Source organism: Choloepus didactylus, chromosome 19 (genome assembly GCF_015220235.1).
Source record: "Choloepus didactylus isolate mChoDid1 chromosome 19, mChoDid1.pri, whole genome shotgun sequence".
NCBI classification, from domain to species: domain Eukaryota; kingdom Metazoa; phylum Chordata; class Mammalia; order Pilosa; family Megalonychidae; genus Choloepus; species Choloepus didactylus.
The window spans coordinates 41,639,472-41,653,284 of NC_051325.1; the positions used below are offsets into that span (position 1 = coordinate 41,639,472).

Here is a 13,813-nt window from a genome sequence, read left to right on the forward strand (position 1 = left end):
TAGAGGTGAGAGCCATTGTATCCATTTATGGTTTTGCTATGCAGTACTTGAGTCTTGTCATTGAGAGCAGAGGCAGACTTTTTTTACACTTAACCTGCCTTTTCCCTTTTTAACATCTACTTCTCTCTGTCTCAGATCCTAGTACTGGTGAAAAATTTGTCCTGGAGAAGGAAGCAAGGTCCCTTAACGTTTTTCTCATTTCTCCTATTTGCCCACAGGCAAAGATGCCTTTCGATGCCAACAAACTGTATTGCAGTGAAGTGCTAGCCATATTGCTCCAGGACAATGATGGTGAGGCTCCCTCTCAATATTGATATTCTGTTAGGATAGAAGCCAGGCTTGTCTCAGATCATGACAGCAAGCTCTCTTGCCTTTGGCATCCCCTTGCTCTCCCTCTTGCTCTCTGTGCAGCTTTTGTATTCTGTCAAGCTGTATTGATTTTGTTTGCTGATGTATCGGTGTTAGACGGCTGTAAAATCTGACAGTTAGCTTCATTTTTTTTCTTCCTCTATTTTTTTCTTTTAGAAAACAGGGAATTGCTTGGGGAGCTAGATGGAATCGATGTGCTTCTTCAGCAGTTATCCGTGAGTAATTCTTATGCTTCCTGTCTGCCATGAAGATACATGGCCTGGTTTAAATGGGAGGTGGAACTGGAAATCGTGGGAAGGAGTAAGCCATGTGATGCAAGCGATAATGGAGGTATGTTGGCAGGTTTGAGGTTACATTGGAAGGTTATCCTCCCTTTCTTAGTCATTTGCTCTTTATAACTAGATATCACTGTGAATCTGGTGTGGACTTTCTCAGTCTTCCGATATCATACTTGACACTCCAAAAGAGATGTGCTTCCTGCTTAGTTGTATATTCTTGTGCCAAGAATACCAGATTATTTTCAGAGTTGACCTACTCTCAAGATTATTCATCTCCCTTCCTTTCAGTCTGCCACTAAGATGCAATCTAGTCATTTAGGATCCAGGTCATCTCAAGGATATAATTTCCAGTGCAGTGGGAGAGAGGTCACAGAGGAGGGGAGGGAAGGATGTGACACTGGAGCTAGTAGGAGAAATTGGAAATTTCCATTTGCACACTGTAAGAAATGTAAATTCCAATTGAAATGTAGTTCTTCTGGTATTCTGAAAATATTGTTAAGATTTCTTCTAACCAGCTTCATCTGTGCTACTCCAAAAACAGGACTGAAAATAGATCATTTGGATAGACTCTTGAGAGTGTTGGGAATGTCTGAGATGTTCAGTTTACATACAGCTTTCGTTCTTGGTGCCAGGAGCCCAAGTGACTTGGCATCCACTCCAAATATAGAGCTTTTAAATGTGAATCTGTCTCCAATTCTGGGAAGGTACTTCGTTCTGTTCCTGCCAGATTATTGATCATTTTATAATATACTGTATGGGTATGTATATACTGTTAAAAGGCTTTTCCCTTTAACATACGTTGCATCTTTGGCAAAGGCAGACCTGCTTTAAACCCTTCCTGTGACTTACAGCCCACTACTTCATGAGATGGTTCAGTAGCCCTAACTGTTAGGGAAACTCTTCTTTATGCTGAGCCAAGGCTTGCCCCTATGAATTGTGGTTACTTTTAAAAGCGCTGCAAAGGGTTTGTGGTTGGGTTGGGCAAGTGGAGGGCTTTGGGGGTGACAGGCAACATTCTGTTTCTTGACCTGAATAGTGATTTCAGGAGTATTCATTTTATTCACTTAGCTATACATATACGTTACAGAGTTTTGTGTATCTGTGTTATATTTTATAGTAAAAATAATTTTTGTCTGTTTTTTGTTTGTTTTAAACCTTCCTCCCTGGGACTATCAATCACTGATAGATTGAGTGTTTTGGTTTTTTGCATGACTACTGTTCATGTATTTAATGCCTTTGAAGCAGACTGAACAAAGGCCAGTTTCTCTAAAATGCAAACTGGTGAGAATTTTGTTTGGTAAACTTTTGTTTCCTGAATTGTGGGGTTATCATGACTGGTGGTCTTTGGAAATTGATGAGTGATGGCTGATGAAAAGACTTTCTCATGTCTCTGTGCTTCAGCTGTCTGTCTTTGTTTGACAGGTCTTTAAAAGACACAATCCCAGCACAGCTGAGGAGCAGGAGATGATGGAGAATCTGTTTGATTCACTCTGTTCCTGCCTAATGCTCAGTTCCAATCGTGAGCGCTTCTTGAAAGGTGAAGGGCTTCAGCTGATGAATCTCATGCTCAGGTATGGTTCTAGTCTCTCAGCTCTGCCAGCTGTTTTTGCCTGAATCTTCACTTGATTCAAGAACATGTAGCAATGTCTTTTATTATGTTGAGTTTCCTAGATATATGTAGAACAGTAAAGTCTTCAGTTATAACTGTGTGTGTGCTGGGGGTGGGGGTGAGTTATGGTGAGTGAATAAAAAGTATATTTGGGTCTCTTTGTGCCCTGCCCTGTGGTTATGTTAACTAGTAATATGACTACTGCATTGAAGGAAGATTTTGTCTTGTTCTTTCCTTAGTGTGTTGGTTTGGGGGAAATCTAGTTATTAACTTCTCAACCTATCCTATGTTAATTTCTAAACTTAACTCACTCTCACATTTTCTTCATATCCCACATAGACCTGTCTTGTGCCTTATTTGTCTATATTTTTATCATAGACAGCAGTATATCAGTCAAATAACAAATTGCATGTGCAATGTGCCTAGCATAGCAAATGAGGAAATGTGCAAGACAAATGTAGAACGTTTCTTTATAGTACCTTCCTTATATATCTTATTATTTATCCTCTAATTACTTAAGGTATTTAAAGAAGATATCATGTTACTATATTTCACAGTATCCTGGAGTTGGAAGCAAAAAGGAAATAGCTTGTATTGCTAATTCTTGAGAAATTTGGCTAGGAGCAGGACTAGAGAAATGGGTAAGGGGTAACCAGATTATGTTGTAGGATCAAGAGGTAGTTTTTTAAATTGAGAGACACTGGAGTATGTTTGCATGGTCTGAAGATTAATCATTATGGAATTATTCTTCATGAAATTGAACCAGAGTCTGCTGTTGTGAAAATTCTTGCATGCAATGAAAACTCTGCTAAACTATTTCTTTGAAAAATTTTTTATACCTTTGATGTATTAAAAGTAATTTAGAATATACACATGTATAACTGCTGTTAAAACACTGATAAGTTACTATGTTAAGTACTAGGCTTATACAGAAGATAGGATTCCTAATGTCAAGAAGGTTGAAAAAATCTCTGCCACCTAAACACAACTGCTTTTTGGGTATATATTTTCTTCTAGTCTTTTTGTTCTATAGTTGTTTTCTTTGTCTTAGCAACTTGTTAGGTCTGCTACACATATAGTTTTCTATGCTATTTCATTTTAAACTTAATATTGCTATAAGTGTATTGAATGAAAAAAGGTTTCCCATGCTGTGACATAATCTTCATGAGAGTTTTCGATAACTTCATAATTGTCTTTAAGGAAGTATAGCTTATTAGTTAGTATTTTTCTGTTATTGATATTGAGGTTATTTCCAATGTTTTGCTATTGGAACAAATTATATATTTTTGTGTTTAAAACTATTTTTGTATTTAGGATTATCAACGTAATTTCTCTTTAAAGGCTTGCATGGGGCTGGAGTACAGTAGATTTCTTAACCATCCAGTTTGTACCAGACCTTAGATTGATTGAAAGTCTTCTCTTGAGGAATTGCTTTTTATTTTTTAATACAGTTTTATTATGATATATTCACATACCCTACAATCATCCACAGTGTATAGTCAGTTATTCACAGTACCATCATATAGTTGTACATTCATCACCAGAATCAATTTTTTAACATTTCCTCACTCAAAATAAATAAATAAATAAATAAATAAATAAATAAATGTAAAAAAGAACACCTAAAACAAGTAATTGCTTTTAAAAAAAAGATTTTTTTAAGTGCAAAGAGGGACATGGGAAATTATTCAGAGGCTTATACTGCTTAGCTGGTTTTTGCTAGTTTTGCTCTCTTGAGACTTTTGTTTGTTTATCTGTTTTACCCTTCTAATTGCCATGTCCTTTTGTTGAAATGACCCTCCTTCTTTGAAACATGTAGTATATAAAGGAGATACATTTGGCTTCTTGGGCCATGTAACCTTAGAACTACACTCTGCAGGGACTTTCCCCTAAGCTTCTTAAAGGTCTGTACTGCCAGTATCTTTGAATGGTTGAATGGAAGCATGAAGTGATATATTCCTGTAGAGTATATGGCTTGGTAATGTGCAGTGATAGGGAGCTGAATAAATAACCAGAAATATGGATTATTCAAACAGGAATGCTGAGGTTTGGGGCAGGAATGCAACTGTACCTCTCCAGGATCTCCTAATTTTTCATTTTTGAATCCTGAAATTGCTGTTAGATAAAATTTTTATATTAATTACTCATATAACAGATTCAACATACCCTTTTTTCTCTTTCCCATGTCCTTTTTTCTGTGTTATTTTTTTCTTCTTCAGACTCCCAAATGGAAAGGCTAATTGGGAGAGATTTTTTTTTATCCCACTAGATTTATTCTTCCTGGAGAAAATCTAGCCCAAATCAGGTAAATCCTGCCAGGTTGCTCTCTGTCTAGAAAGAGCCTATTCAGGAGAAGGAAGCTGTAACACTAGAAGTTCAGGAAAATTTCCCTAGTCTTAGGAGCTGGGAGATAATGCCATTGCCCCTAAATACTAATTTTTACTTTGATTCAGTCATTCATCAAACATTATGAAATGCCCACTAGTGGAAGTGGCGATTTGGTATAGTGTGAAAGAATGGACTTTGGAATTGAGGTAAATGTGGGTTTGGAACTTATATAAAGTGTCTGGGACAATTTCTTGGTGTATTATAAGCATACTGCTGTTAAAACATTGATAAAGTCCTGTGGTAAGTGCTAGGCTTATATAGAGATGAGTAAGACTGGATTCCTTCCTGCCTTCAAGAAACTGAAAGACTAATGAGAGAATCATGCATTAAGTTACTGTGAACATTATTTAATACAGTAACTTAAAATGGAGGAAGTGCTTGCTAAGATCTGAGAGCACAGTTGAAGAACAGTTAATTTTGTATGTCTATACGTAGTGAATTTTTTCATTTAATTTTAATATATTTTATTTTTCCCCATATCTTAAAAATTATCATTTTAACATGTAATCAATATAAAAAATTATTGGTGAGCCATTTTATATTCTTTTTTTCATACTAAGACTTCAAAATCCAATGTGTATTTTATATCACAATTCCATGCTAAATTTTCATCAAAGTATGTGATATATATTTAAGTTCATAAAGCTAACAGTTTTTCCAAACATACTTAAATATTTTCCAGTAATTGAATTGAGTATCAGTTTGAAATTAAATTTAAATTTATTTAAATTAAATAAAATTTAAAATTTTAGTTCTTCAATTGCATTAGCTACATTTAAGATGCACTTAGACTGCTATATTGGGCAGTGCATTATGGATCATTTTTGTACCCCACAAAAGTTCCCTCAGTCTCTTTCACAGCCAGTCCCTATCCATTCCCCCTGGCCTCAAGCAACCACTTTCACTCTAGAATTTCATATAAATGGAATCATACAGAATGAGTTTTTTGTGTCTGGTTTATTTTGCTCAATAGCCTTGCACGTACAAGTAGTTTGTTTCTTTTTCATGCTTTGTAATATTTCATTGTATCTCTATATGCCAGTATATCACAGTTTATTTATTCTCTAGTTGCTGGACATTTGGGTTTTTGCTATTATTAATAAAGTTAGATAAACATATGTTTTCATTTCTCTTGGGTAAACACCTAGGAGTGAATGACTGGGTCATACAGTAAATACATGTTTATTGTTATAAGAAACAACCAAACTGTTTCCCAAAGTGATTGTAAGTGTTATTTTCCAGAAAGATAAGAACTTCAGTTGCTCCACATCCTCACTTTGTCAGACTTTTAATTTTCGCCATTCTAGTGGGTGTGTATTGTGTTGACCATCTTTTCATCTGCATATTGAATTTTCTTACATCTTCTTGTGTGAAAATCTCTTCTCAGACATTTACCCATTTTTTATTTGGATAGTCTTACTGAATTGTAAGTGTTCTTTATATGTTCCGTATACAAGTCCTTCATCAGATATTTGTCGTACAAATATTTTCTCCTAGTGTGTAGCTTGCCTTTTCATTTTTAGCAGTGTCTTTTTTTTTTTTTTTTTTTTTTTTTTTTCCTTGATGTACAGCTTTATTGAAGAATCTCAGAACATTTTAGAAACATCTTAAGGTAAGTTTTTCTTAAACTGGAACCTGCAGACCCATGGGGCCAGTGTCTACATAAGCATTTTAAAGTTTGAATTTCAATGTAATATGAAAAAGCATTATTCTAGATCACCTGAATAACCACCTCATAAGTAAACACTGAATTGTATCAGTGCCTGGAATTGCAATGTGTTAACTTAAAGTGGTAACAAGTAGTAACTAGTAACCTAAAATAACAGCATTAAGTGTTGTTCAAACTGGTCCCTAAACATTCTCAGGGGTCCTTAAATTTTCAAATTTGAGAAACACTGTTCTAAACTTTTACAAGAATGTTTAACTGTAATTGAAATTTGTAACCTGAGAAACCTAACATCCATGACATATCTAATTTGAATTACCCCCCCCAAAAAAAACCACCATCAAAAACAAAAACCTAGGAACTCTTTATAAAAATATCAAATTTATTTCAATATCTAGTTTCATTTTTAAATTAGCTGTTGGACAATTTTCTGTAACTTAAAATTCATATAAAAAGTAAGGAAAACATTAATAAGCTATGAAAGACTGACCAAGAAAAAAAATTTTAGAGCACATATTTACAAAAGCCATGTTTAATAGCAAAAATTCCAGTTTTACTACTTAATGAGAAATAGTCTTTAGCTCTTTACTTCCAAATGTAACATTCTCATTTTGAAGTAATTTATCTATTTTCACCCCAATTACTATGCCCAACAAAATTTTTCCAAGCTTTTCTTAACACTTATGAAGTACGACTCAACTATTCATCTTAAGAGTTCCTTAAAAGAACTCTTTTGTTTGATCAAAAAGTATAGGACATCACTACCACATGAGTTAAACAAAAAAATGGAGTAAAAAACAAAAGTGGTATATAGTAAGCAAATTACCTGATAAGAATATTAACTATTTCACATTTCTACTTAGCACAAGCAAAAATAAAGAGGTTTCAAGGTACTATAATGTTTGGCATTTGTACTGCAAGCTTTAAATTATAATTTTATTCTACACAAGTCATGTCTAAGAAAATGGCCGTGCTCGTAAATAAAAAAAAATGTTATATACAGCAGGCAGTATTCTACAAGTCAAGAGAACTCTTTATAAAATTAGGTTTAAAAAATGCAGAATGTCTGATATTTATATTACCAGTGTAAAGGCTAAAAATCACACAAACCATACAGAAAATAAAGAATTAAATGATTAATATTTGCTTTGAGGAAACCAGAAATGATTATATTGCATGAAATAAGCAATAATGACAAAGGATGTGATTAATACTTTTTTAAGCCCAAACATACTTTTCATCTTAAAGAGGACAATTCTGACTTTTACTTTCTTTGTCCAGAACAGGACCTGAATTTAAGCTGCTATTTGAATAAAGTTCATAATCTAAAGTCATTTTGTTCACCATAGGATATTTTTATTTCAGTAGATAGCCTAATAAATGATCAGTTATAAAGATTTTGTAGAATAAATGCCAATTTACCCAATAACTGTCACAGATACCAACATATTTCTATATCCAAGCGTAAAAGTTACTGCAGTACTGAGGTCATAACTAACATGATTCTTCCATATAGTCAGACTTTGTTTACTATATAATACGGTCACAAAACCCAAAGAAGAAACCTTAGTTGAGTCCTTCTCCAAAGCTGCATAATTTTCCAAATAATTTTCCTCTGGTTTCAGAGCCTGTTCTTTTCTTCAATCCTTTTTTAGTCATTTGGCTTTTGCAATATTTTCTTGACGTTTTTGTTTCTTCTTCTGCTCCTTTTCCCTGGCCTCAATCATCTTGGCCAATTTCCGGGATAGTACAGCACTTGCTAGGAACAATGGAGTAAGGGCCAAAATCACTGTTGTAAGGAAGCCATATGGGTCCTTTGCAGCCCATTCCACAACATACTCAGCCCAAGCCTTTATATCAAACATCTTTGTAGTGGTCTTAGGAAAACTTATGCTTGAGTCGTGATCTCTGACTTTGTCCTGGAATTACTAGAGAGCCAATCACAATTTCAGATGACCCTTGGTTGTCGTCGTCTTTAGTTCTGCCATACAATTCTGAGAGAAGGTTTAAATTCATCAGACCAGAAGCAGCTTAGCAGTGTCTTTTGAAGAGCAAAAATTTTATCTTAATGATGTCCAGTTTACAAATTTTTTCTTTTATGAATTGTGCTTTTGGTTTTATATTCTATATTCTGTTTGCCTAAACCAGTGTCTAAAAGATTTTCTCTTACATATTCTTCTAGAAGTTTTAAGTTCTAGGTTTTACATTTAGGTTTATGATCCATTTTAAATTGATTTTGTATATGATATGAAGTATGAATTGATGCTTTCATTTTTATTTATTTTTATATATAGATGTCTACTTACAGCACCATTTATTGAAAAGATGATCCTTGTTCCATTAAATTGCCTTTATGCCTTGTCAGAAATCAGTATATCATATATGTGCAGGTCTATTTCTGTGCTTTCTATTCTGTTCCATTGATCTATGTGTCTGTCTTATTCTTAATGTTATATAGTTAAATTTCTCTGCTTTTTTCCTCAATCAAACTTGTTAGACGTGATTGGAATTTTTTGTGTTTTTTTAAAATGTGTTTCTTTGTAGAGCGCTATCTTTTGATTTTATATGTTGGTTTGGTATGTAATTTGTTTGTTTGTGTGCTTTTTGCCTTCTCAGGCCTTTTCTCCCTACTGTTTTTCTGCTTTTAATTCTTTTTTCTACTTCCTTTGCATTTACTTTGTTGCCCTTTTTCCACATTTCTGGGTTGAATGCTTAATGCTTTAAAAAATATTCCTGTATTTTAAAAATGAAAGCATTTAAGGCTAAAATTTTCCTTTTAATATTGCTTTAGCTTCATCCCATATTTTCAAGTGGTTAAGGCTTATTTTCTTATGTAAACAGAAAATATAGGATGTAAAGTATCTATTTTTCTGAATTTTTATTCATAGCCTTGTACTTGGCTAGTCCTATACATGTTCCATGGATATTTGAATAGAATTTGGGTTTCTAGGGTATAAAGTTATATATAAGTATTTCTTAAATCAATTTTGTAAATATATTTAATTCTTCTCTATTCTTAACTTTTTTTTTTCTGATTTGTCAAATTCTGAAAGAAGTATTAGTCTCTTACTGTAATTGTATCTTTTTTCCCCATTTCTTCTTGGATTTTTTGCTTGCTATATTCTAAACCTATGTTGTTCATCAAGTGATGCTAATTACTTTTATCTTAATCTTGTATGTTTTGTTATTATGAAATAGCTCTCTGTTGCGTGTAATGAAATTGTCTTGAATTTTTTTACTAATTTTGAATTTATCTATTGTATCCTTTCCCATCACTTTATCTTCAGCTTTTTATGTCATTTTTTGTTAATGTGACTCTTGTTATGATCTGTAGCTGTTTGTGTTTTTTTTTAAATCCAATGTAAGAGTTTGTCTATTTGCTTTTATTATAATAACTATTATATTTGACCCTTTCCATGTCTGTTTATTGGGTTCTTATCATTTCCTTGATGATTTATTATTTTGTTTCATCTTATCTTTTTTGGCCCTTTCACTGTTTTCCTTCTTTCCTGGAGATGTGGAAATTTTTCTATTTTTTTTGTACTAGTGCTATCTTTACTTTTTAAAAATTGGAGATTTGTTTCTTTGTCTGTGAACATTTGAAATAGTAACAGGTCCCTTCGAGATTTGGCCTCTGCCAGGTTCTCCTGCAGCCATCTCTTCTCATTTTCCCCTTCCTACACATTTACATTTTATTCTCTAAACCAATTTGTTTTAGACTCCTTAACACATTTTGCTATTTTCTCTGTCCCTACCCCCCAAAAGTTTTGGGGGTTGGTTTCTTTTCTGCTGTAGCATCCCTTGCTTACCTCCATCAGAGCACTTATTACCTATATGGTAATCATCTGTTTGTCTTGTCTTAGATTGTAAAGACCCTTGAGGACAGAGACCAGCTTCTTCCTCTTATATCCCCAGTGCCTAGCAATAGATATCCATTAGGCCTTCAGTAAATATTTGCTAAATGAATGAAAATCTGAGAAACATTTTTGCTTTTTATTATCATAGAATTTCTGGCAAATCGCATAGATAGACCCAAAGAAAAAGTGATTTAGTAAAAGTGTTATAGATGAGAACTCAATCTCCTGCCTGAAGATATTTGTTTCTATTTTATTTATTTATTTATTTGTTTGTTTGTTTGTTTTGCAGTCTCGAGTTTTTAATGCATGATATGAAGAGCACAAAATGGGCTACTAGGTAGTTGTGATCCACATCTTCAAAGCTCAGGGGAGGATAGGATAGAAGTCATCTCTAGTCCTGGGCTCTCTGCCCTTGGCAGTTGTTTGGCCTGTACTCATGCTGACCTTCAGAGCAGAAGCCAACAACAATGTCTGCACTTTAGTTTATTCCCTTTGAGACATGTGAACCTCTCAGCTCTCTTTGTCCATCATCTTCCTTGGCATTTTCAGAATTATGGTTTAGGTATTTGTTTCTTAAAACCATTCTACTCAAGATTCAAAGAAGTCCTTTATGCAGATTTGCAATCTCTCAGCTTTTGTTTCTAGGAACCGTTTTTAGAGGACCAGTATCTCCTTACCTTTACTTCAGACCTTTTCCCTCTATTCTGTCCTTTCACTCAGGTGTTAGTTTAGTTGTTATGTGATTTTTAAAAATTCCTGTGTTTAAAATGTCTGAATTTCACAATGCTTGACAGAATCAATAAGAGGAAAGCTAGTTTTTTGTTTTTTTTCTCTCTGCCAGGACAGATGAAGACATCTTAGAAAAGAAGAAAAGTTTATTGAGGCAGTATTTAAAGCTTGAGCTGATGCTGTGAAAAAAAAAAAGGCAGAAGGAAGCAGCAGGAAGCCTCTAGAGTAGAGGAAACAAAAAGGGACACAGTGGGGGGGGGGGTTCTCATTTGATCATGTGAGTATTTTCATAAAGAAAAAGAAGGGTTGATTTAGGGTGGAAGGTACAGAACTTTTGTGCAGTGTGGAATTGTACACTGAGAGAACAAGTCTCATGTTATAGAAGTTACTGTTCCTTCATGTGTCAGGCAGCTCAGCCTCATTCTTTCAGTTTGATAGCTGAGAGTTAGTGTTCAGAGAGGAGGTTTGGATGGTCTTTGGCTAGTAGCAGAAGAGTATTTTTGTAGTCAGGGAAAAAATTCAAGAAAATTGCAATTTAAAAAAGTGACCGGATTCAGAGGGTCCAATTCTCAGAAATAAGACTAAATTATCACAGATGGCCATTTTAGGATTTGGCAGGGAATGAAGATGAAGCTATAAAAATGCCCTCATTTCCCCTGGATGGAGACGGGTTTACAGTTCCATGTTCTTGGTTACAGATATCTCTCTTTGTAAGATGGTTGCTACAAATAGAAGATTCCAGTGTATCAGGTTTAATTATAGTCTGTACTCCAAATCATTTGCTTCTTGCCACCACAAAGCACCTTTTAACAGTATGTCCTTGTATCAAAATAGGTATAGTGTTTTTAAGAAACAACAAAACCAGTGGGAGACCAAAGAATTACATTGTCAGTTTCCTTGAAAATGTTGACATGAAGTTTATTACTTCTGCTGTAAAACCCTCTTCCAGTTAGGAGATGAGACCACTGTAATCTCAAGGGATATGTACAAATGCAAGTTTGGGTTGTATAGCAGAAATACACTGAACCCATCTTGATTATTAACTGTAAAGGCAAGAAAAGAAAGAGTGAGAAGGGTACACAATGTGTCCATTTCAGAAACCACCAGTTTTGTTTTGCTTTGAGGTTTTTCAGTAAGGTTTTCCTTAATCTCTGATAAACAAAACAGATAAAATGGCAATGGTATACCATCTGCACAGTAAGTTTTTGCATACCTAATTCTGGGCTGTGAGCTCATAGCAAGCTGTATAGGTATATAGGATAGCCTAGGGAATTACTTTCTTTTTGGGTTTTATAAAGGGGGTTTATTTGGTTACAAAGTTACAGTCTTAAGGCCATAAAGTGTCCAAGGTAAATCATCAACAATCGAGTACCTTCACTGGAGGATGGCCAGTGGCATCTGGAAAACCTATTAGCTGGGGAGGCATGTGGCTGGCATCTGCTCCAGAGTTCTGGTTTCAGGGAATTACTTTTTAACCTTGGAATTTTATGCCTTGATTTTTTTTTAATTAAATTCAGTTTTATTGTGATATATTCACATACTATACAATCATCCATGGTGTACAATCAGCTGAACATAGTAACATCATATAGTTATGCATTCATTGCCCCAATATATTTTTGAACATTTTCTTTACACCAGAAAGAATCAGAATAAGAATAAAAAATAAAAGTAAAAAAGAACACCCAAATCATCCCCTCCATCCCACCCTATTTTTCATTTAGTTTTTGTCCCCATTTTTCAACTCATCCATCCATACATTGGATAAAGGGAGTGTGATCCACAAGGTTTTCACAATCACACTGTCATCCCTTGTAAGCTACACTGCTATTCACTCATCTTCAAGAGTCAAGGCTACTGGGTTGCAGTTTGATAGTTTCAGGTATTTATGTCTAACTATTCCAATACATTAAAACCTAAAAAGTGTTCTCTATATAGTACATAAGAATGTCCACCAAAGTGATCTCTCAACTCCATTTGGAATCTCTCAGCCACTGAAACTTTATTTCGTTTCATTTTGCATCCCCCTTTTGGTCAAGAAGATGTTCTCAATCCCACAATGCCGAGTCCACATTCATCCCCGGTAGTCATATCCTGCATTGCCAGGGAGATTTACAACCCTGGGAGTCAGGTCCCACATGGGGGGAGGGCAGTGTGTTTACCTGCCGAAGTTATGCCCTTGATTTTTACTTTGTGCTACATTGGTTTTGTAACTGATGAACATTTGAAGGTCCAAACTCTGAATTGCATTTTTACTCTTGTGTCCCTTTACAATTTTGTTTTGTTTTGTGTTTTTAAGAGCTAGAGTCATCTCTTCTGACCTTCAGTCTTGCAGGATTCAAGTGCAAAAGCAAAATAATAATGGAAATCTTTTAGAAGTCAGCTGTGCTTCCTGATGGGGCTCTATATAGTTTGCACTCCAAGCTGTGCACACAGAGCTTGCTTGTTGTTTGTCCAGCAACAAACATTGCCTTTCCTCCAAAGCTGAATTTTACCATTATCTTTTAAATGGATAATAGTAGTTTGCACCTGTTCTCTAGGAACCAGAAAAATTCTTCAAAAGCACAAAGTAATCCTTCCAACTGCCCTGCAGGCTGGCATTACCTCTTCATAAACAGGAAAGTACTGTGGCTGAGAAGGCAGATTAACTGAATCAAGATTACCTAACAGGAAATGGTACAGGACCTGTCTGACCCTTTCCATCAGGTTTGTTAGCTATTCATCATTCCAGTGTAGTTAAATTGCAAATATTTAAAATGTACAATTTGGTGAGTTTAGAAATATGTATATACGCATGATACTTTCTCTGGAAGCATTATATAATCAACATATTTATCATCTCCAAATGTTTCCTCATGTCCCTTTGTAATCTATAACTCTTCCCTCCACCCCATTGTCCCCAAACATTGATTTGCTT

General features: G+C 34.7%; 2 protein-coding genes across 2 annotated transcripts in view; one reads left to right on the plus strand and one right to left on the minus strand.

The window, feature by feature from the left end:
- CTNNBL1 (catenin beta like 1) overlaps nt 1–13,813 on the plus strand; it is a 206,426-nt gene that overhangs the window by 96,910 nt on the left and 95,703 nt on the right. Inside the window, exons 8-10 of the mRNA XM_037811282.1 lie at nt 219–291; nt 526–584; nt 2,070–2,218. Coding sequence (XP_037667210.1) covers nt 219–291; nt 526–584; nt 2,070–2,218 — 281 coding nt within the window. The remainder of the gene's footprint in view (nt 1–218; nt 292–525; nt 585–2,069; nt 2,219–13,813) is intronic.
- LOC119515392 (small integral membrane protein 15-like) lies at nt 7,794–8,308 on the minus strand. Its single transcript, XM_037811283.1, has one exon. The coding sequence runs from the start codon at nt 8,173–8,175 to the stop codon at nt 7,966–7,968; it is 210 nt and encodes a 69-aa protein (XP_037667211.1). The 5' UTR covers nt 8,176–8,308; the 3' UTR covers nt 7,794–7,965.